The sequence below is a fragment of the Ananas comosus genome, linkage group 24 (genome assembly GCF_001540865.1).
Source record: "Ananas comosus cultivar F153 linkage group 24, ASM154086v1, whole genome shotgun sequence".
In the NCBI taxonomy this organism is placed as follows: domain Eukaryota; kingdom Viridiplantae; phylum Streptophyta; class Magnoliopsida; order Poales; family Bromeliaceae; genus Ananas; species Ananas comosus.
The window spans coordinates 4,864,753-4,888,740 of record NC_033644.1 but is presented as its reverse complement, the minus strand read 5'-3'; the positions used below and the strand labels follow the sequence as shown (position 1 = coordinate 4,888,740).

At 44.6% G+C, this 23,988-nt stretch overlaps 1 protein-coding gene across 1 annotated transcript; it reads left to right on the top strand.

Moving 5' to 3' along the window:
- LOC109728533 lies at positions 21,627-22,124 on the top strand (the record flags this gene model as incomplete). The annotated part of the gene is made up of 1 exon (XM_020258952.1): positions 21,627-22,124. A coding segment is annotated over one exon (498 nt), but the record flags the coding sequence as incomplete, so codon positions are not given.

Below are 23,988 nucleotides of genomic sequence, written 5' to 3'. Positions count from 1 at the left end.
TTCTCAAAAACTTCTGCGATCAACTCTTCAAGACTCCAAACAACTTTACGAAATTCCCCAACCTATAAAATCCTTAACAATTCAAACTCTGGAGGATATGCTGCGAGCGTGTGTCATCGACTACAAAGGAAGTTGGTGTGATCGTTTGCCGATGGCCGAGTTCGCCTATAACAATAGTTATCACGCTAGTATAGAGATGGCACCGTTTGAGGCCCTCTACGGGTGGAAGTGTCGGTCTCCTATACACTGGAGCGATGTGGGTGAGCGTGCAGAGTTCGGCCGAGACGTGTTGCGAGAAGCGGAGGAGAAAGTCCGCCTTGCTCGCAAGAGATTGCTCACGGCGCAGTTGAGACAAAAAAGCTATGCAGATAGGCGCCGTCGAGACATAGAATTTGCAGTAAGTTACCGCGTATTCTTGAAGGTTTCACCGATGCGAGGTGTGAAGCGATTTGGAGTGCGAGGAAAGTTAAGTCCCCGATACATTGGACCGTACGAGATATTGGAGCAAGTTGGCACGGTGGCCTATCGACTTGCCTTGCCGCCGAAGCTCGCGGATGTACACAATATGTTCCATGTCTCCAACCTTCGCAAGTACATTCATGACCCTGAGCACGCGATGCTATACGAGCCGCCGGAACTCCTTGAAGACTTGAGCTACGAGGAGTTTCCGGTGATGGTTATTGCTCAAGAGATGCGAAAACAGAGAAATCGCGAAATTCCCTACGTGAAGATTCGGTGAAGCAATCATGATGATCGCGAGGCCACCTGGGAACTCAAGGGTCTGATGAGAAAGCATCATCCTTACTTGTTTGAGGAATAAGGTATGAGTTTAAGTTAAAGTCAAGAATTGAGTTAGTTTTGAGGACGAAACTCTTTTTAAGGAGGGAAGGATGTAAGGAAGTGAATTCTCGAAATCCGAGAGTTGGACTTCGTCCAGGATCGACTATTTGTCGAGAGGGTATCCTTTGGAAAAGCTAAAGGTGTCCAAAACACAAAAAGTGCTTTGTAGTTGAGTCCACGAGAGCAAAAAACACAAAAATCTGCACCTGACAGATTTTGCTCTCGGGGACCAGTCCCTCGCAGGGAGAGACCGGTCCCCGAACTGAGGATTGCGGCAGGGCGCAGCCAACCGGTCCCCCGGGCTGGAGGGACCGGTTCCCGAATGCGTAAACTTGGGAAGGTCCCAAGGGACCGATCCCAGGCATGGAGAGACCGGTCTCTCATTTCCATCACTCTCTCATATTCTCTCCTTCTCTCTCTCTCTAGAAAGTAAAGAGAAGAAGGAAGAAAAGAAAGCAAGGAGGAGAAGAAGAAGAAGAAGGAGAGCTTGGGGGAGATCATCTCCATCACCTTTTTCTCTCCCTCTTCATCTCTTTGATGTAGCTCAAGAGGTAAGCTACTAAACCCTAACATGTAAATCTAGGGTTTTTGGGTTTTTGGCTTTTGAGATGAAGTCAAATGGACCTCTAGCACCACTAATGGTGGATTAAAGCTAGAAGCTAGGGATTTATTGGTGGTTTGCTATAGGTGCAAACCCAGGGCTCCTAATGGGGGTCTTTGATAAGTGATGAGATTGATCTTATTTAGTAGCTTGTAAACCTAATTGTTAGGTGTCTAAACGCGGGGGCGAAGTCAGATTTACAATTCGTCGAGCGGATGAAAAGCTATCGGCAAAATATAGCCGATTGAGCACTGTTTGGACCAAGGATGCCGAGACCTCGTCGTAACGTTCGGTGAGAAGCATTGCTAGAACCTCTACATCGAGAAAGGTGGGGGGTGTCATCCCGAAGCAACCGAACTCTTTATTATGTCTTAGAATAACATATAATCTCATCTCTTGCATGTTGCATTGTAAGATTGCATTGTAGTACCTTTTCCTTATGCTTCTGAATGTTAACCTAGTGTACATGGAATACTTGGTGAAATGGATAGGTAAGAATTCGGTCGGAACATGGATCCTATAGTGCTAAAGTGGAGAGATGAACTCGATGGTTATTTAGTGAAATAGAGAGTGGCATCTAAATATTTAAAGAACATAGAGAGTGGCATTAATGTAGTGTACTTGACACTAGAGGTTCATGAACTTAGGAATAGATGGATTCTCTAGTGAATGATTTGAGAACAGTGAACTTAGTATAGCTAAGTAATTATGCATGAATGTCAGAATAGATAGTTCGGCGTAAATGTTGGCCCTAGTTCGTAGGGTATCCTCACATGGAGAGGATAGATCAAGCTCACGGTGTCACGCCCCGAGCTCCGCCTATTTGGTCGGATTCGGGCACGCCGACAGACCGCCGAACGGACAGAGCCTCCCCTGTACGTTCTAGGCGTCAACAATCTAAACAATGCAACACAAGAGGTTCCAAACAGGAACTGTAGCAAGTATATAGATTGCATAAGTATCAAAAACATAAATGCAAACTATGCTATTACAAGCATTCATCTCAGAATTTTTACATTTACAATATTACATAAGCCTTTAAATTATTACAAAACTTATACAAATTACTACAATTTTGTTTCTTTCAATTTGAACTCTGAACTTGACCTCTTCAGGGTGTTGCTATCTCAGTCTCAGTGGTGGGGCGCTATCTACGAAGCTACGCCCTGTCCTCGCGCCGCCACGCCGCTCACGTGCAACCTATACCCCCAAAACAACACGGGGGTGAGAACTATATAAATATAGTTCCCAGTGGGTACGGCCACCCAAGAGAAGAGCTCGACCCACCAGGTCCAAAGGAGGCAACAGTAGGTTAGTTCAACAAATAGATAGATAGATATTTAACGATGCAACAAATAGAACCATACCTTGCCTCGCTGCTATGCACTATGCAATACCTGTAAATCATGAAAGTAGCTTATTTGATTCTACTTTATATTATTAGCCATTCTTTACTTGTAGTCGTTCTATTATTTCTTAGCTAGTTTCATTCATTAGCTATTTTCTTTATTCTTTTCTTTATGCTTTATTCTTTATTCTTATTGTACTCACTGGCGATTCTTTCCTAAGGTTACTTTACCTTAGCCATCTAGCCACTCGACTCGGTCTTGAGTCAATCAACCGCGGAGTACCGCGTCAAGTCAGGCTCGAGGTGAAGGACGTCTCACAACACCTCAGCCTTAAGTCCACGCGACACTAGGTCCATCACAGGGAGAGGAGAACCGTCGATCCCCGTGACCCTATGTCGCTCAAGCTCAACGGGCGAGGAGAACCGTCAAACCCGTTAGCTCCGGGAGAGGAGAACCGTCAATCCCGTTGAATCACTACCGGGAGAGGAGAACCGTCAATCCCGTAGTTAAGATTCTGTTTCTGCCATCACACCAATCCTAGGGATTCCGGAATTCATTTTCACAACTTAAGGGTTTACTCACTGACCCTATGTTGACGACCTTCTTAGGTCTATACTATTCACTTTCTAGTGGTCCTATTGCCACTATAATTCACAACTTGATTTACTTTTACTGAGCGTTTCTTTACATCACAACCTAGGTTCATTTACACTAGGTTTTATATTCTTTCTCCTAAATCCCAACTCTAGGTTTACTTACTTGACCTATGTCCAATGACATTAGGTTGATGTTCGACCTATGTTCAATAACACTAGGTTCATCTCATGTCCAACCTATGTTTAATAATACTAGGTTCATGCCACTCGATCTATTCATTATCCTAGTCATCCACAACTAGGGTTATAATTTGCACATTTTCATTTATCTTGTTACCGTCCAGATTTCTACTCAATTGGAGTTGTCGATTTATACCCAATACTTAGGGTTTCACGTGAGGTTCATAGTTTACATCAACTAGAATTAGCGATGTTCATATAGCATTTCTATGCACATTTCCCATTCAACTTATATGCCCTTGGCTTTAGTTTAACATGATATTTACAAGTTCAACATTTATATATCATGAACATATGAATTTAGCATAACTATGGCTTTCCCGTTCATATATATATTCATTCTCATGTCTCTCGCGTTCATTTTCATATACATTTAGCCCTTTTTGCAACTAGCACTCACAAGTCACGCATTCATATGTCTCTAGTTAGGACATACTAATAAATAATTCATACAATTACACTATATTCATTACATATCTAATGATAACAACTTACATAACTCAATGCTTCAGTCCATAATCATAATTCAAAACTAAAAATCGCTACAGCATATATCGTCAATGGGGGGAATTCATACTTGGCATGGAAGTGACCTAATCACTTCGGTAAGCACAACCCACCTTTCTTTGATGCCGGAATGGGAGAAATCCGCTTCTCGCACTTTCCCGAGAACCGCGACCCGCGCTCGTAACTATCGGTGCCGAAAACGCTCTTTTGGCGATATCTTCGCGTAGGAGCGACGGATTGCCGAACCGACTTCGCCAACGCGTTTCTTTTACCCCCAATTTGGTTTGTACGCGGTCAATTTCACGTTAGGATTTTTATCCTGCAAAAGTGCATTATCGGGGTCAATTTCCACAAAAACCGATTTCAATGCAATTTTACAGTTCAAGAGAGTAATTCAACTCTTTACTAGCTCAAGACCCTCAAAATGATTAGTGAAATCTGCCCAAATACTTCAATTCCGTCTTTCTCTCTATTTCATTTACTTTCTTTCATTCTTTTTCTCACTTCCTTTCTTTCTTTCTTTCTTGCTTTTCTTGCTTTTCTTACTTTTCTTTTCTTTCTTTCTTTTCTTTTCTTTTCTTTTCTTTTCTTTCCTGCAGCAGATTTCTTTCTTTCTTTCTTTCTTTTTCCTTTCTTTCTTTTCTCTCTTGCAGCAACTGCTGTTATTGCTACTGCTGCTGCTGCTATTACTGCTGAGCTACTGCTGCTGTTCCTTCTTAGGCTGCTGCGCAGGCTGCTGCTGCTGCTGCTAATTGCTCAGCAGCTCATGCTGAGCTGCTGCTGCTGATTGCTCAGCTGCTGATGCACAGCAGCAGGCTGAGCTTCTGCTGTTGCTGATGCTAACTGCTGCTGCTGTTCCTGCCTAAGCTATTAGCAGCAGGGGCTGCTGCTGATGCTCCTCTAGCTTGCAGCAGCAGCAAAGATTGGTGCTGCTGCTGCTGTTTTCAGCAGTAGGGAAAAGAAAAAGAGGGAGGGAGAAAATCAGCAAAGAGAGGGAGAAAAAGGAATACCTTTCTTTCATTTTTTTCTCCTTTTTCTTCATCTACTTCTCTTCTTCTCTTTTCCCCTCTTCTATTTCTCTTCTTTTCTCCCTCTCTCTCTCTACGTATGAAGGGTGCAGAGGTGCAGATAAGGATGGAGGCTAGCCTGCTGCAGGTTAGTGGAATTCCACTAACTTGGTACAAATGACCATAATGCCCCTCGACTTAATACTATTTAGCGACCTTGGTTCAGATACCTTTCGCAGGGCCTTCCAAAAGTCCGATTGAGCTCAAATTTGGCAGGAATGTTCGTTTTTACTTAACAAGTCCACTGAAATTTTAACATTTCAGTTTCGACCCCGTTTGGCCACTGCGAACTGTCCCGAACTGTAATCTTTATCAGATAACTTCCAGATGCTATTTCTCTCTCTACAGGTGTCAGAAAAATATGAAACTTCAAATCTAGCCTTATAACAATGTTCTTGACATCTCTGCCAATTTTCATAATTTTCTGACACTGTGCATTTTCTGCTAATTTTCTCAGTCCCGTTCTTTACAGAAAATTCTAAATTTTCCGTTTTCACTCCGATTTCACCCAAACATGTCCAAAAGATACCAAGGGACCTTTACATGCTACCACTTTAATTTGGAAGCAATTTCTTTTCATTTTGACATTATTTGAGCCGAATTAGCAATAGAATCGGCTCCAATTTCATTACACGGCAGAAATTTCTCCTTTTTGCACTATCACTTCGCACTGAACACTTCAAAACCCTTTGAAAACACACTCCTGGCTTTTTCAAAGCTTCACAATTGATTCGGAGATACCACAATTTATCCTCACTCCTCACTTTAATTCTTTTAATCAAACTTAGCATCGGAAATCCGAAAATCCTCTTTACTCTCTATACATTTCGTTTCGCGCCCAATTTGCGCCGAAACAGTTATTTCTCTTTGAAACTCATTCCCACACATCATAAATCACTCGGGGATGATGTCCAACTAGCTCAATCCTCACTTTGATCCCCCTAGATCAAAGTTGACATCACAACTCCAAGTTTCCATATGTTACACACGGTCTGTTATTTGGGGTGGTATAGCCATCCATATCCTCACATAAAAAGGATTGGTCGTCGAGTACTCTGGAGTGTCGAGGGATAGGACAGAGTTGATGTCCGCAGACAGTCCCGGGTTCAGGGGCACATGGAGCCTCCTTCCCAATGGGATGGATATGTGAGTCGTAGGCAAACCCAGGAATTTTGCCACAGATTGGGTAAATGAAAAGTTGATATTGTCATTGAACAATTACTTGTTGAACATTGATCGAACTTGATAGCATGATAATACACTTTTACTATATGATGCATGCATTCATTATACATGATTATGGGCATAGTAGCAAAGTTTTCCTATTATGTCATTTACCGTTTTAGATATCTATCTATCTATCTATCTATCTGTTGTTACTTTGCCCACTTGGACCTAGTGGGGAGATCGGCGGAGTCGGCGGCCGAGCCCACTGGAAACTATGGAAGATAGTTCTCACCCCACTCTATTTCCAGTTCTAGGTACAGGTTTGCCGGGCGAGGACCGCGGCAAGGGCATCGCGCCCGACCAGTGAGGATTCTTGGTAGAGTAGTAGCTTTCCTTTTGCATTAGTACACCTATGTATTTGAGAGAGATTCATGTAGGTGAGGATTTGGAGAACTATGTACTTTGAGATGAACATGTATTCATTTTGGAAAAAATGTAAATGTAAAAAGAATGCAAATGTGATGTAATAGTTAGTAAAGTACTCTCTTTATTTCACTCGTATATCTTGTGGATTTCTTGCTCTTTATTGTTCGCACTATTTGTGCCCTTATGATTGTGTACATTTAGAATTGAAATTCCTAGGTAAATTCTTGTACTCGATCTATTGTTGAGCCTTGGGCGGGCAGGGGAGGCCCTGTCCGTTCGGCGTCCGTTCGTCGCGCCCGAACCGTGCCAAATAGGTAAAGGTTTCGGGGCGGGGGCGTGACAGTCAGGTTTTCAAAATAATAATAATAATAATTTGGGTACTTCCGCTTTACTTTTAAATCAAAAGGAGATCACGGGGTGTGACATTGTCACGCCCCGGAATACTCGTTTCCCCGGGCACGCTAACAGACCCGTCGTATACATAGGAATTTTCCCTGTATACGAAGCGAAATAGTAATAGTACCTGTAATCATACAATACTACAAATAGTGGTATAGATCTGATAGGAAACTAAATCATATATAAAAATAGTGGTTCAATACATACATATCATCCAGAATACACAAATACTCGCTCTGGCGAGATACAACATCTATATGTAAAGGACCAAAAACTACTACTACCTGTAGCTGGTACTCCTTTAGCTCTGCGACTCGTCTAGAAAGGCGCTAACTCGCAACGCCCTTGCCACGATCAATCTCGGTAGAAGCAGCAGCCAGAACAGCAGGCTCTGCAAAAACAGGGGTAACAACTGGGCGTGAGAACTACTGCAAAAGTAGTCCTCAATGGATACCGCTCTCAAACTCGTCGGTTCACTCACGAAGTCTACGGATAAAAGCTCAAAGATAGAAAGGAAAGTTGGAATAAATCTACAGCTATATACCACTATTCTATCATAATCAAACACTACTATCTGTTGAACGATGTCATCTCAGTCCTAATCTCACTAAGGAATGTAAACATACCCGTCCCAGGGACTGTGAACACACCCGTCCCGACCGGTTGCAACTATACAACTAGACCTAATCTCACTAAGGACTGTAAACATACCTGTCCCAGGGACTGTGAACACACCCGTTCCGACCGGTTGCAATTATACAACTATCTCCACACTACACACTCCGTGGAGAGCAAGTCCAACCTGTACGAACGACACCAACGCAAACGCACAGCGCCCGTCTCCAGAGTGGCACTCATGAGAGCTACCCAATCGAGTATGCAAGCGTATCTCTGTCGAGCTCAATCAGGCTCTCACAAGCCAAAGTCTAGTAAACAGGGTCTAACAGGTCTAACAACCCAACTCACGTGCCCTCGGCACAATCTGATGCCAAAACAGCAATCTGAGTCCACCGTCAACCCCGACGGCACCCGACAGTCTGAAACAGCCTAACCACTGCTATAAAAATAAGCTCAGCATCTCAGCACAAGCGTGAATGTATTCTACACTATCCTGAGTATCTACCGCGAACAAATTACGGTGGTACAAATAAACTACAGCTCCTAAGCTTTCCTCGTATCAAATGCACACTAACAGCGTGGATACCATCCGCGACAGCTTCAGAAGCTATCCGAGTATCACATGCGCACTAACAGTGTGGATACTAGGCACAACGGCTTCAGAACTATCTGAGTATCAAATGCGCACTAATAGCGTGGATACGAAGCACAAAAACTTAAGGAGCTAACCGATAGTTTATAGAAAAGACTGTGTAGAACCTATAGTTGAATTTTACCCAAGCTCGGCATCTCAGCACGAACGTAAATGCATTCTAAACTACCCTGGGTATCCACCGCTCTGAAACTGCGGTGATACAAACAAACCACGGCTTCTAGAGCTAAATCAGGTACTTTAAGCATATGACGAGGTAAAATTGCTGGTTTTCTCCTAAGTCAAAATTTCAAGTCCAACATGTATAATTTATCTAATTACTACAGCATGCCCCAAATTCAAATTTCATTTAACAGACTACTCAATGAATTCGAGCTAAAACAAGATATACAAATGCTGAATTTATACATGTCGACTAATCAATGCCTAGGAGTAAAACCCGATGAATTAACCTACCTCTAGCGCTAATGCCCGGCAGCGAGGAGGTCACGAGGTTGCTGGAGATCCTACCAAGTCCAGCCGAGATCACTCAAGTCCAGCAACAAAACTTCTCCGAAGCTCTAAACGCTAAAAATATTCAATTCCATCAATCAAATGCAATTCAGCCCCAAAGCTTACTTTTTGCTCAATTGCAATGCTACTTTCACCTTCAAATCTCCAAATCAGGTGAGAAAAGCTCCCAAGGTAGTGTACTAAGATGGAATAATATCCTCTGGTCCAAAACCAATATCCCCCAAGATCTAAACACAAAAACATCAAATTTACATCAATAACCCCAAATTTCAGCACTTAAGCTTACATCCACCAAGTACAATGTCAAAACTCACCTACTCACCTTCAAATCAGGTAAGAAAGGTCTCAAATCCAGTGAACAATGTTGAAATAAGCTTCTCTGGCTCAAAATCCCAATTCCTCCAAAACTAGCATCAAGAAAATCCAAAAATCATACATTCAGCTCAATGCTGCCAGTAGCAAAGTAAAACGAGAAATTGACCAAGCTAACCTCAACCAAAATCTGTCAAATTGGGCACCACGGATTCCTCTTGAAGTCTAGAATCCTACAAACCAAGTTTCGTGGAAAACAGAGCTTCCTACGTCGTACACGAGCCGAAACGCCGACAGTCGCTGCTGAAAAATTGCTAGAACAGCTGTAAGGTACCGGACTTCTAAAATTATGAAGTTATGGTGTACATTTGGTTGGAAAGCCATTTGAATGGTTCCAGTGAGGTTCCGGTGAAATTCGGAAGCATTCGGGAGTTTTCGGAGCGCGTAGGCGCGAAAACGGGACCCGAAAGGCTATGTTGGACCATGAACTAAATCCGGCATTAGCGTGGATGAAGAGATGATGAAAATACGCTTGAAAACATGTTTTGAGAGTCTCGGTTCGATTTGAAACGAATCGGAGACTCACGGAGCGAAAACGAGCGAAAACGGACCAAAATTGGCGAAAATGATGAAATTTTGGCTAAGTATGAAAATGCTGATTTTCTGGACCTATGGGGTCCGGACCTTGGCTTCAAGGTCCGGACCCTGAGCCCGAAAAATGCCCAGTTTCAGCAGGGGCAATCTTGTAAATTGGTGGGATTGCTTCTAGAAGAAGGGCTTTAACGCTTCTTTTTCCTTTCTCAACCCAAACGCATACACACTCACACATGAGCTAGAGAGAGGAGCTCCTTCTCTCTAGATTTCTCTTCTCTCTCCCTAGAGGTGGAGCAAGGAGAAGTATATGGTGGAGAAGGAGTCAACAAGGTGGATTTTCTTCCTCTTTATCTTCTCCCTTGGCCGAAGAACAAGCTTCTAGAGGTAAGCTTGATGCTCTTTAATGGCAAGTAACTAGGGTTTGATTTATAAACTCTAGAATTGATTTTAGATGACTCCTAAGATGCTAAATAGTTGGATGATGCATGAATCTAGAGACTAAATGATGGATTTTGCAATTGTGGCATCTAGGGCTCCAAAATGTGGTTTTGATATATAGATGGGTTTGATCTAAATAAACCCTCTGTAAACCTAATTGCTAGGTATTCCGACGCGTTGGCGAAGTCGGTTCGGCGATTCATCGAGCCGTTGCAAAGATATTGATGAAACGGACGATTTAGCTTCATTTCCGTCTGAAGGGCCGAGGCAACGATTAAAAATCACGAAAATAGATCTGGGGCATTGCGGCGGCTAGCTGCAGACCTATAATTTTCGGGGCCGCGAATCGGCGCACGGTTGGAGTGCGATTGCAAGATCGGGCCGAGCCAAGTGACGTGTGCCGCGGGAGGCCGATTGCAAATGTCAACAAGCAATCAGAGAGCGAATCGATGTGGGTTGTGCTTACCGAAGCGACTAGGTCGCTGTTATGTCTGAGAGAATTGTGAATCCATGTTGATGCATATAAATGCTAGGTGATGCATGTGGATGATGCATGTACTTAATGCTAAATAATGCATGTTAATGATATAATGTAAAATGCTAAGTAGATGCATATGATATGATGTAGAAATCATAGAATGCATGATGAGTAGGTGATATAAATGCTAGATAATTGCATTAATGCATGATTAACATTGTGAGGATATGCATGTTAATTGCATTGATAATTCTAGAATGAATAGAAAACTCGATAATTGAAAATAGTAGCGCGAAATACTCGATTGGACAACTAGGATGTCAAATAGATCGAGTGGCATCGAACCTAGTGTTGTTGAACCTAAGGTGAATCATGAGTGGCATCTAACCTAGTGTTAAAGAATATAGGTTGTGAATGAACCTAGAGTCAAATAGATCTAGGCGAGTGAAATCCAACCTAGTGTCGTGAACATAGGTTGAAAAGAAATGACATTGAACCTAGTGTTAATAAACATAGGTCGGACATGAATGGTATAGAACCTAGAGTATTCAAACCTAGGTTATGACACGTAGTAAACCTAGAATGGCACTGAACCTAGGTTGTTGAGCATAGTGGTAGTAGCCACTAGGATGTTCTGGGTCAAACCTAGATAGGTCGACAGCATAGGGTTGGATATGGACCCTTGACTTGTGGAAGTGGATTCCGGAATCCCATGACTTGTGATGACCTCGGTATCAAGGCTAGGGCGTGTGCGACGATTTCACCACCGAGATTGATACCAAGGTGGATTTGATGTGTGTACAGTGTTAGCCACTCGGAGGCTGGAACCATAGCTGGGCGTGTGCGACGATTTCGCCGCCAGATGGTTAAGCCGATTTGTGGATCAGGCCACCAAGTGACTTGAGCCTGTTCAGCATGTACGACGATTTCGCCGCTATAGGGCTAAGTCACGGAAGGCGGTAGGCTGTTGAGCAGCCAGTACGCGGTAGTCCGCGGATGATTGACTCGAGGCCGAGTCGAGTGGATAGCTTTGTTGAGGTAATAGAGACCTTATAAGCTAGTGATAGAGGCAAGAGATAAGGTAATAGAGACCTTATAAGCAAGTTGAACTCGAATTGTGAACCTAAGGTAGTAGAAACCTTAGAAATTAATGACATGAGCTAAGACTAGCCAAATTGAATGTAGAATCAATAGATATACTAGTTGTTGCATAATGTTCACATTGCATGTTGTGAGGCAAGATATCTATTAGTTGCATAATTATATGATGATATATATATATATCTGCAGACTTTTTTTGGACTAACATGATTGAAGTGCCTCCTTGGACCTATTGGTCGAGCTTTTTTCTTAGGTGGCCGTACCCACTGGGAACCATGGAATTGGTTCTCACCCCACGTTGTTTTGGGGTATTACAGGTTCGCACGTGAGCGGCGCGGCGGCGCGAGACAAGGGCGTAGCTCCATAGATAGTGCCCTACCCGCGAGACCAGAGATAGCGGTATCCCGAGTCGGCATAACCTAGGGGTAGAGAAAAAGGAAAAGATCAAGATGTACTAATGTAATATACCGAAAATTCAGAAAATAAATATCGAACTTTAGTCAAATTGACCAAAGTGCGAGGATGGTACACTTCGGAAAGTCCGAAGGTGTTAAAATGATCAAAAGTGCGTTGTGGAAGGTTTTCGAGAGCTAAAGAATTAAATTCTGCAAAACTGCAGATTTTCAGCTCTCGGGGACCGGTCCCTGGAGGGAGAGACCGGTTCCCGAACGCGTATGAAATGAGACAGCCGAAAAATTGGCTAAGTCTTGAGAAAGTAGCTCTCGGGAACCGGTCCCTGCTCGAGAGACCGGTCCCCCAAAGAGAGACCGTTTGCCCTCCGCGCAACAGCTCTAGCTGTGCGGGGAGAGCCTTCGGGAACCGGTCCCTGAAGGAGAGACCAGTCACCGCCTGCACGAACAGCCCAGTCCAGGCTGTGTGAAAGAGTAAAAGTTGAGGGGTTTAGCTGCAATTTTGCAACCCAATATGCTATGTATGAGGGCAAATGAGATATTTCTCTCATTTCCTCACCCTCTCACACTCTCTTCTCTCCCTCTTTCTCTCTAGAAGGCAAAGGAGAAGAAGAAGAAAGAAAGAAAGGAAGGAAAAGAAGGAAAAGAAGGTGAAGAAGAAGATCAAGTAGTAAGCCTACCTCTTCTTCTTCCTCCTTGGAGCAACTTTGGGAAAGCTTTGAGGTAAGCTTTGATCCCAAGTATAGTAAAACCCTAGAATGAGTTTTGAATGACCTAGAAATGGGTTTTAATGGAATGTTTGAAGAGTTTTGAAGCTTTCTTTTGCTTCTTTAGAGATCAAAACCTAGAAAAGCTCAAAGGTGAGCTTCAACCCACCTCTCATGGTGAAATCCAAACTAGGTTTTGAAATGAGCTAGGAATGGTTTAGATGAACTCTTTAGAGTATATTGAAACTACTTTTGCTTCCCAATGAGATCAAACCCTATGTTTGATATATGTATTGGAGCTAGGGCACCAAATTGGGGCTTTTGCTCATGGGGATTTCTAAGTGCAATTGACCCTCTAGAAACCTAATTGTGGGTATTTCCGACGCATTGGTGCGCTTGGATTAATGTTACGAAAAGCCAATGTAAAGATATGGGCAAAATGACCTAATTTGGCTTCGTTATGCCGCAGGTAAAGAACGGGAGGTCTGAAAATCTCCAGAAAATCATCGGAGCACCTTTGAAAGCCTACGAGGTGGGTGGTGCTTCTCAAACTCGTTGAACTTCCCTCTTTGGCTAATGTGTCATTCAATTGAGCATATGTATATACATTGTTGCATGCATTTAGGGTAAAGTAATAATGAAAATGTGATGTTGCATGATTGTGAGTATAACTTGCATAATGTGATGGTTAAGAACCCTATGAATGTCGAAACCCTATATGTGTATGCATGAGAGAAAAGTGAGCACCCAAGGTGAGCAAAAGAATAGAGTGACACAATGACATAGATCGAGTAGCATTCGATAAAATTAAAGTGAAATGACAATGTTTGAAGTTAAAGTAATGTGGGGAGTAAAGAACATGAAATGCTAGAGGTAGCCAAAAGTAAAGAATGTAAAGAATATAATTGCTAGAGTTAGCAAGAGTAATGAATGGTAAAGAACAATAATTGCTAGAGTTAGCAACATAAAGTGATGTAAAGAACACTAGAGTTAGTGTAAAGTCAAGATTGAACTTATAAATCCTTTGAGTTAAGGATATGATCATACTTGCTATGAGTTCCGTGCTCGAGGGCGGTCGCTCCCCCTCGGGCGATGCGCTCCGGAGTTATGCATCACGGGTTGGAGTAAACCCGAATGATGTTCTAGCTGCGTAGTTCCTGCGATGATGGACTTAAATGAAGCCAGTAAGTGGCGAAACCATCGGGTTAGCTTGAGAATTAAGGATAAAGATAAAGAAAAAGAAAGACACAAGACAAAGTGTTAAGAGAAGAACAAAGAATTCGCATAATATTGCTTATTTCATTTGGCATATTCTGCATTTAGTTCAGCAATATTACATCATTTCAGGTTGTTACTAATATCCAGCTTATCCTTTTCTATATGCCTATTAGTCCGTGGGAAAGTCGGTGTGTTGAGGCGCGAACACTGGGAACTTTGTGTAGTCCCACCCACTATTTCCACAGAACGGCCGGCCCAGAGCACAGCCGGCGAGCGATCGAGTAAGGATCGCGCTAGTCAGAGGCCACCAAAGTTGGGTTCATTTTGTAGTAAAAGTACCCTTGATCATACCTTTGTATGATATAATGAAGTAAAGAAAAAGAATGTATATGTGTATGAGAAATGTGATGTAAAAATGAATGACTGCAGTGTACTAGTACAAAGCCGAACGTAGATGGATGCAATGTATACATGATCAAAATGAATCACGACTTATATGTTTATTCTTTCCTTTCTTCCCTCGGCTATGCTTACCCTCGGTTAGCCATGTGTATTGTTCCTAGTCAATTCTTGTTTAATTTGTAAACATGTGGATGAGCCTTGGCGATAGGGAAACTCGTCCGTTCGGCTCTTTGAGTGCTCTGGGCCGGCCAAATTGGTATCGGTCCCGGGCATACAACTAGCGGTGGGTATCAGAGCCAAAACGAGTAAAGAATAGGAATAGATAGAAATTTAAAAAGGATTGAAGTGCCTAAGGATCTAAGGAAACATGGATTGACTGGGATCAACAGTTGCGAAGCATTGCATTGGGTTAAGTTTGGACGTCATCCTAATGTATTAGAAAGCATTATTTCGTTTATCCTCTACTTCAGTGTTGTGTCGGGCGGCCGACCGACATGACCCGTCGAGAAGATGAATGTGCATGTGCTTTCGCTAATGGATATGCGAGAATGTTGGCAGACATGCGATGCGTCTTTTAGGAAAGCACTGCACCGACGCTCGATCGCAGACAAGTCGAGCCGGAACCGATGCGGTGCGAGCAATCGGCAAGGCGCCGAGAGCTTAGGGACAGATGCGCCCGCTTATTGCGTAGTGCGCAACAAGCAGAGTCATCCACGCAAGTGGACAGATCAGCGCTCAGGAGACCTGAGCGCCAGCAGGCGGTCGGAAGCCCGGCGGGTTGTCCAGCATCGTCGCGCCCTGTGGTAGTAGCGAGTGTTGTTGAGGGCGGCCGGCGGCAGCGTGTTCCATCCGGTAGTACCGGCCGGTCGGAACTTCGAATCCCTTAGGCGCAGTAGATGCGCGACACACACACTTATGCGGCCTCATGTCAGGTTCAAGAAGTCGACCCACTAACCTCCAGGCGGTTGGTGGCGGCGGTTGTGAGTCGTGGTTGATCGAGGAGACTCTCGAGGACCAAATAGCCTGAGTCGGAAAGACAAAGTGTACCTCCACCACATGTCTAGGAAAAGCGGCGATGTGTGGTGGAACAGCGAGTTAAAGCGGATCCGACCTACCGATTTCCCGCTCATGCAGGGAAGTTCAAGAGAGCGGTTTACGCGAACTATCCCGACACCGTGAAGCGGAAGCGTACAAGAAAAGTTCAGCAAGTTGAGATAGTCGCGATCGATCGATGGGAGAATATGGCAAAATTCTCCAAATCATTACTCGCGTCCCCGCAGTTGTACTGATGAACGGATCTAGGGGATTGGTTTTGCGAGGACTTCGCCCGGATATAGTGAAAAGTAAAAGGTTTGAAGCTTAGCCTTTCGGGTCTTTGATCGAGCTTTGGGCGGCACGGTACCGCACCGTCAGTCGAGGAGCGAGAAGCATTGCCGAGTCGAAAGGCAAGGGAAAGAGGAATGGGCGTGGTGCGGGGCCGCAAATGCTAAGAAACCCCTCGTATCACCGACAGCAGTCGAGAATTGAGACCACTTGATTGTTATTTGGGTGGAGACACAAGTGTCGACGTGCCGCAACGGATGGCAAGTTTCAGTGTGCAACGGAACCATCTTATTCGGTGATAGGGCCCGACGTGGACGTCTTTTGGCAACGCGGCTTCAACACGTCTATCCGAGACGCTTGCGGTTACCCCAGCATTGGCGGCACACGTAAGCACGGCGTCGCCGGAGGATCAGAAGGCCTAGCCCGAGTCTTTGCCGCTTCAGGTTGAGGACAACAACCTGCAGCACCCGACGTTGGCAGGTATATGGTAATATAAGGCACAAGCTAGACAGGTGTTTGATACAGGCGCATCTCCATTCGTTTATTAGCACCTATTCATTTTCTAAGTCACATGCAAAGAGTCGTGCATTACCATGAGGATTACTGTGGGTAACAAGCCCCAGAACTCCTTCAAGTTCATAACGGTGTTTGGCGTCCAGTGCAAGATAGGCGTTGGATTATGCCGATTGATCTACTATGCTAGATCAGATGTGGGAATCTCGATGTTAACATTGGGAACCCAACTGGCTCTCCAAGTTACTTGCGGTGAAATGTCAAAAGGTATCCTTTTCGGAGCCGAACAAAGAAGATTAGTCTCAAGCTGCAAAAAGTATGCGCTTCGGCGACTACTATAAGTCCTGTGAGAGAGAAATGATCAAAGGAGGTGTAAGGCCTATTTGGCAACCATGGTGGATGCACAAAGGAGTACCCAGAGTTGGGAGATATTCGAGTAGATGCGAGTTTCCGATGTGTTTCCGGCGGATTACCCAGGGATCAGCCACGACCGGGAGTTAGTTTGCCATATTGACTTGATTCCCGGGGTGGGGGTGGCGGACCAGTTTCGAAGCCTCCGTATAGAATGGCACGTGTGTCTAAGGACTTAAGGCCAACTAGAGACTTGCTCGATAAAGTTTCGTAGCCGACCGTGTCACCATGGGAGACTCCGGTGCTTTTGTGAAGAAGAAGGAGGCACACTGGTCGACTCTAGCGTAGCATTATCGCGAGTTAAACAAAGTTCGATCAAGACAAGTACCTTGCCAAGGATTGACATTTAATGCGATCGTGCAAGGGTCCAAGGTTTATCGAAGATTGATCTCCAGCGGTAATCCTCCATAAGATCGGCGAGATGTGCCAACGCGACCGTATGCGGTATGCCAATTTGGTTCACGTAATGTCGTTTGGCATACTAACCGCCCGGCAGCATTTGACTTGATGAATCAGTCTTTAGCCATTGTTGGATGGCATCGATGCTCGTGGTATTGATAGACACGTGTTGGTTTAGGTTCAAGAGTGAGAAGGAACATAACGACGCTACCGAATGTTTTGAATTACCAAACAAGAGAAACTCTCATGCACAATTAAAGAGTTGACTTCTGCAAAGGAGGTACATCATGACGCAGGGCCATGTGGTATCGGGCGACGAGTGTCGTAGACCGAAGAAAATAGAGGCAATAGACCGGATTGGCCTCGCGACGAGTAGCGGAGATCCGCAGTTTTCTTGGACTAGCGGGCTACTATCGGCGGTTCGTGGAGGGGTTCGCCAAAATAACCACTCCACTAACGCGCCTCACGCATAAGGGGGTAAAGTATGTTTGGAGCGACGATTGCAATCGGAGCTTCGAAGAGTTAAAGAGCAGATTGACGTCAACCCCGGTTCTTGCTTTGCCGACTCCGGGGGAGACCTTTGTAGTGTACAGTGATGCTTCGTATGTTGGTCTCGGGTGTGTATTAATGCAAATTGGGCGAGTCCTTGCATATGCATCGCGCCAATTAAAGAGTTATGAGAAGAACTACCCGATTCACGACCTTGAGTTAGCCGCGGTGATTTTCGCGCTAAAGCTTTGGAGGCATTACTTATATGGTGAACATTGTGAAGTCTACACAGATCATAAGAGTCTAAAGTACTTGTTCACCCAGAAGGAGTTGAATATGCGGTAGCGGCGGTGGTTGGAATTGTTGAAGGACTACGATGTCACTATACTATACCACCCCGAGAAAGCCAATGTTGTGGCCGATGCTTTAAGTAGAAAATCGGCGGAGAACTTAGCGACGACAATTACGCCTCAACCGCTGCTACAAAAGGAAATGCAAAGATTTGGGTTGGAAGTGGTAGCACTGGGAGTGCCGGCTATACTTGCCGCATTAGTTGTGCAACCGACCCTATTGGAAAGAATCAAGGATCTCCAGGCTTCGGATCCTTATCTTCAGAAGGTACGAGGCGAAGTTGAAAAAGGTAGTGCCGAGGATTTTAGCATTGGAGCTGGTGGCGCACTTCGATTTCGAAATCGATGGTGTGTGCCCAAGGATGATGAGTTACGAAGGGCGATCATGCAAGAAGCGCACCAATCCCCTTATAGCATACACCCCGGCAGCACTAAAATGTACAAGGACTTGAGGGAACATTATTGGTGGCCGGGTATGAAAAGAGATGTTGGGGAGTTCGTGGCGCAATGTTTAACGTGCCAACAAGTTAAAGCAGAGCGCCGATTTCCGGCGGGAAAGCTACAAAGTCTACCAATACCCGTTTGGAAATGGGAAGATATAGCAATGGACTTTGTTACTGGTTTGCCTCGATCACAAGGTGGACACGATGCGATATGGGTGATAGTGGGTCGATTGACAAAGTCGGCACACTTCTTGCCGATACATGCTACGTGGTCGGGAGACAAGTTAGCTCAAGTTTATCTCGACGAGGTTGTGAGACTTCATGGGGTTCCAGTGTCGATCGTGTCGGATCGCGACCCCAGGTTCACATCCCACTTTTGGAAGAGTTTGCAAGACGCGCTAGGCACACGGCTCGACTTCAGTACAGCGTTTCATCCTCAAAGTGATGGACAGTCGGAGCGAACGATACAAATCCTTGAGGATTTACTTCGAGCGTGTGTGCTAGATTATAAAGGAGGATGGCATGATTTCTTGCCTATGGCGGAGTTCGCCTACAATAACAGCTACCAAGAAAGTATAGCGATGGCGCCTTTTGAGGCACTATATGGTCGAAAGTGTCGTTCTCCTATCCATTGGAGCGACGTGGGCGAGAGAGCGGCTCTTGGCCCGGATGTGGTGCGGGAGGCGGAAGAGAAAGTTCGCCTTGCCCGTCAACGGTTGGCGATGGCGCAATCTCGGCAAAAGAGTTATGCCGACAAGCGAAGAAAGGATTTGGAGTTCGCGGTTGGAGACCGTGTATTCTTAAGAGTATCGCCAATGCGAGGAGTTAAACGATTCGGGGTCCGTGGGAAGCTAAGTCCCCGTTATGTCGGACCGTTTGAGATATTGGAGCGTGTGGGTGCGGTGGCGTACAAGCTCGCACTACCACCGAGACTCGCGGGAGTTCACAATGTGTTTCATGTGTCGAATCTTCGAAAGTATATCCGAAACGCGGCACATGTATTGGAATACGAGCCCGTGGAGCTACGTGAAGACATGTCCTATGAGGAGTACCCCGTGTGCATCCTCGATCGAGAAGTTAAGAAGTTGCGGAGTCGCAAAATCCCTTATGTGAAAGTCCAATGGAGCAACCACGCGGCGCGAGAAGCCACTTGGGAGCTCGAGGAAACCATGCGGAGAGAGTATCCGCATCTATTTGAGTCGACGAGTTAAGGTATGCGTAATTTCGCGGACGAAATTATTTTAAGGGGTGGAGAATGTAATATACCGAAAATTCGGAAAATAAATATCGAACTTTAGTCAAATTGACCAAAGTGCGAGGATGGTACACTTCGGAAAGTCCGAAGGTGTTAAAATGATCAAAAGTGAGTTGTGGAAGGTTTTCGAGAGCTAAAGAATCAAATTCTGCAAAACTGCAGATTTTCAGCTCTCGGGGACCGGTCCCTGGTGGGAGAGACCGGTCCCCGAACGCGTATGAAATGAGACAGCCGAAAAATCGGCTAAGTCCTGAGAAACTAGCTCTCGGGAACCGGTCCCTGCCTGAGAGACCGGTCCCCGAGAGACCGGTCCCCCAAGGAGAGACCGGTTGCCCTGCGCGCAGCAGCTCTGGCTGCGCGGGGAGAGCCTTCGGGAACCGGTCCCTGAAGGAGAGACCGGTCCCCGCCTGCGCGAACAGCCCAGTTCGGGCAGTGTATTAAAGTGAAAGTTGAGGGGTTTATTTGCATTTTGGCAACCCAAAAGCTATGTATGAGGGCAAATGAGATATTTCTCTCATTTCCTCACCCTCTCACACTCTCTTCTCTCCCTCTCTCTCTCTAGAAGGCAAAGGAGAAGAAGAAGAAAGAAAGAAAGGGAGGAAAAGAAGGAAAAGAAGGTGAAGAAGAAGATCAAGTAGTAAGCCTACCTCTTCTCCTTCCTCCTTGGAGCAACTTTGGGAAAGCTTTGAGGTAAGCTTTGATCCCAAGTATAGTAAAACCCTAGAATGAGTTTTGAATGACCTAGAAATGGGTTTTAATGGAATGTTTGAAGAGTTTTGAAGCTTTCTTTTGCTTCTTTAGAGATCAAAACCTAGAAAAGCTCAAAGGTGAGCTTCAACCCACCTCTCATGGTGAAATCCAAACTAGGGTTTGAAATGAGCTAGGAATGGTTTAGATAAACTCTTTAGAGTATATTGAAGCTACTTTTGCTTCCCAATGAGATCAAACCCTAGGTTTGATATATGTATTGGAGCTAGGGCACCAAATTGGGGCTTTTGCTCATGGGGATTTCTAAGTGCAATTGACCCTCTAGAAACCTAATTGGGGGTATTTCCGACGCGTTGGTGCGCTCGGATTAATGTTACGAAAAGCAAATGTAAAGATATGGGCAAAATGACCTAATTTGGCTTCGTTATGCCGCCGGTAAAGAACGGGAGGTCTGAAAATCCCCAGAAAATCATCGGAACACCTTTGAAAGCCTACGAGGTGGGTGGTGCTTCTCAAACTCGTTGAACTTCCCTATATGCCTAATATGTCATTCAATTGAGCATATGTATATACATTGTTGTATGCATTTAGGGTAAAGTAATGATGAAAATGTGATGTTGCATGATTGTTAGTACAACTTGCATAACGTTATGGTTAAGAACCCTATGAATGTCGAAACCCTATATGCGTATGCATGAGAGAAAAGTGAGCACCCAAGGTGAGCAAAAGAACAGAGTGACACAATGACATAGATCGAATGGCATTCGATAAAGTTAAAGTGAAATGACAATGTTTGAAGTTAAAGTAATGTGGGGAGTAAAGAANAAAGTGATGGACAGTCGGAGCGAACGATACAAATCCTTGAAGATTTACTTCGAGCGTGTGTGCTAGATTATAAAGGAGGATGGCATGATTTCTTGCCTATGGCGGAGTTCGCCTACAATAATAGCTACCAACAAAGTATAGCGATGGCGCCTTTTGAGGCACTATACGGAAGAAAGTGTCGTTCTCCTATCCATTGGAGCGACGTGGGCGAGAGAATGGCTCTTGGCCCGGATGTAGTGCGGGAGGCGGAAGAGAAGGTTCGCCTTGCCCGTCAACGGTTGGTGACGGCGCAATCTTGGAAAAAGAGTTACGCCGACAAGCGAAGAAAAGATCTAGAGTTCGCGGTTGGAGACCGTGTGTTTTTAAGAGTATCGCCGATGAGAGGAGTAAAACGGTTTGGGGTCCGTGGGAAGTTAAGCCCCCGATACATCGGGCCGTTTGAGATATTAGAGCGTGTGGGTGCGGTGGCATACAAGCTCGCACTACCACCGAGACTCGCGGGAGTTCACAATGTGTTTCATGTGTCGAATCTTCGAAAGTATATTCGCAACTCGACACATGTATTAGAGTACGAGCCCGTGGAGCTACGTGAAGATATGTCTTATGAGGAGTACCCGGTGTGCATCCTCAATCGAGAAGTGAAGAAATTGCGAAGTCGCAAGATTCCATATGTAAAAGTCCAATGGAGCAACCATGCTGTGCGAGAAGCCACTTGGGAGCTCGAAGAGTCAATGCGGAGAGAGTATCCACAACTATTCGAATCGACGAGCTAAGGTATGTGTAATTTCGTGGACGAAATTATTTAAGGGGTGGAGAATGTAATATACCGAAAATTCAGAAAATAAATATCGAACTTTAGTCAAATTGACCAAAGTGCGAGGATGGTACACTTCGGAAAGTCCGAAGGTGTTAAAATGATCAAAAGTGCGTTGTGGAAGGTTTTCGAGAGCTAAAGAATCAAATTCTGCAAAACTGCAGATTTTCAGCTCTCGGGGACCGGTCCCTGGAGGGAGAGACCGGTTTCCGAACGTGTATGAAATGAGACAGCCGAAAAATCGGCTAGGTCCTGAGAAAGCAGCTCTCGGGAACCGGTCCCTGCCCGAGAGACCGGTCCCCGAGAGACCGATCCCCAAAGAGAGATCGGTTGCCCTGCGCGCAACAGCTCTGGCTGCGCTGGGAGAGCCTTCGGGAACCGGTCCCTGAAGGAGAGACCGGTCCCCGCCTGCGCGAACAGCCCAGTCCAGGCTGTGTGAAAGAGTAAAAGTTGAGGGGTTTAGATGCAATTTTGCAACCCAATAGGCTATGTATGAGGGCAAATGAGATATTTCTCTCATTTCCTCACCCTCTCACACTCTCTTCTCTCCCTCTCTCTCTCTAGAAGGCAAAGGAGAAGAAGAAGAAAGAAAGAAAGGAGGGAAAAGAAGGAAGAGAAGGAAAAGAAGGCGAAGAAGAAGATCAAGTAGTAAACCTACCTCTTCTCCTTCCTCCTTGGAGCAACTTTGGGAAAGCTATGAGGTAAGCTTTGATCCCAAATATAATAAAACCCTAGAATGAGTTTTGAATGACCAAGAAATGGGTTTTAATGGAATGTTTGAAGAGTTTTGAAGCTTTCTTTTGCTTCTTTAGAGATCAAAACCTAGAAAAGCTCAAAGGTGAGCTTCAACCCACCTCTCATGGTGAAATCCAAACTAGGGTTTGAAATGAGCTAGGAATGGTTTAGATAAACTCTTTAGAGTATATTGAAGCTACTTTTGCTTCCCAATGAGATCAAACCCTAGGTTTGATATATGTATTGGAGCTAGGGCACCAAATTGGGGCTTTTGCTCATGAGGGTTTCTAAGTGCAATTGACCCTCTAGAAACCACATAATTGGGGTATTTCCGACGCGAATTGCGTGTCGCTCGGAATTAAGTACGAAAAGCAATGTAAAGATATGGCAACAATGACCTATTTGGCTTGTTATGCGCGAGTAAAGCAACGGGAGGTTGAAATCCCTAGGAAAATCATCGGAGATCCTTGAAGCTACGAGGTGGGTGTGTCTTCAACTCTGTTTGAACTTTCCCTCTATGCCTTAATGTTGTCATTTCAATTGAGATATGTATATACATTGTTGATGCATTTTAGGGTAAGTATGATTGGATGAAAACTGTGATGTTGATGGATTGATAGTAACAACTTGATAAGTTATGGTTAAGAACCCTATGAATTCGAACACCTATATGGTATGCATGAGAGAAAAGTGAAGCACCCAAGGTAGCAAAAGAACAGAGTACACATACATTTAGATCGAATGGCATTTCGAAAAGTTAAAGTTGAAAGACATGCTTTGAAGTTAAGTAATTGTGGCGGAGTAACAAGAACATGCAAATGTAGAGGTAGCCAAAAAGTAAGAATGTAAGAATATAATTGCCTAGAGTTTTAGCAAGAGTAATGAATGGTAAAGAACAATGATTGCTAGAGTTAAGAACATAAAGTGATGTAAAGAACACTAGAGTTTGAGTGATTAAAGTCAAGATTGACTTATAATCCATTTGATGTAAGGATATGATATACTTGCTTGAGTTCAAGTGTCGAGGCGCGGGTCGTCCCCCTCGGGCGATGCCGCTCCGCGATTATGCATCACGGGTTGGGAAGTAA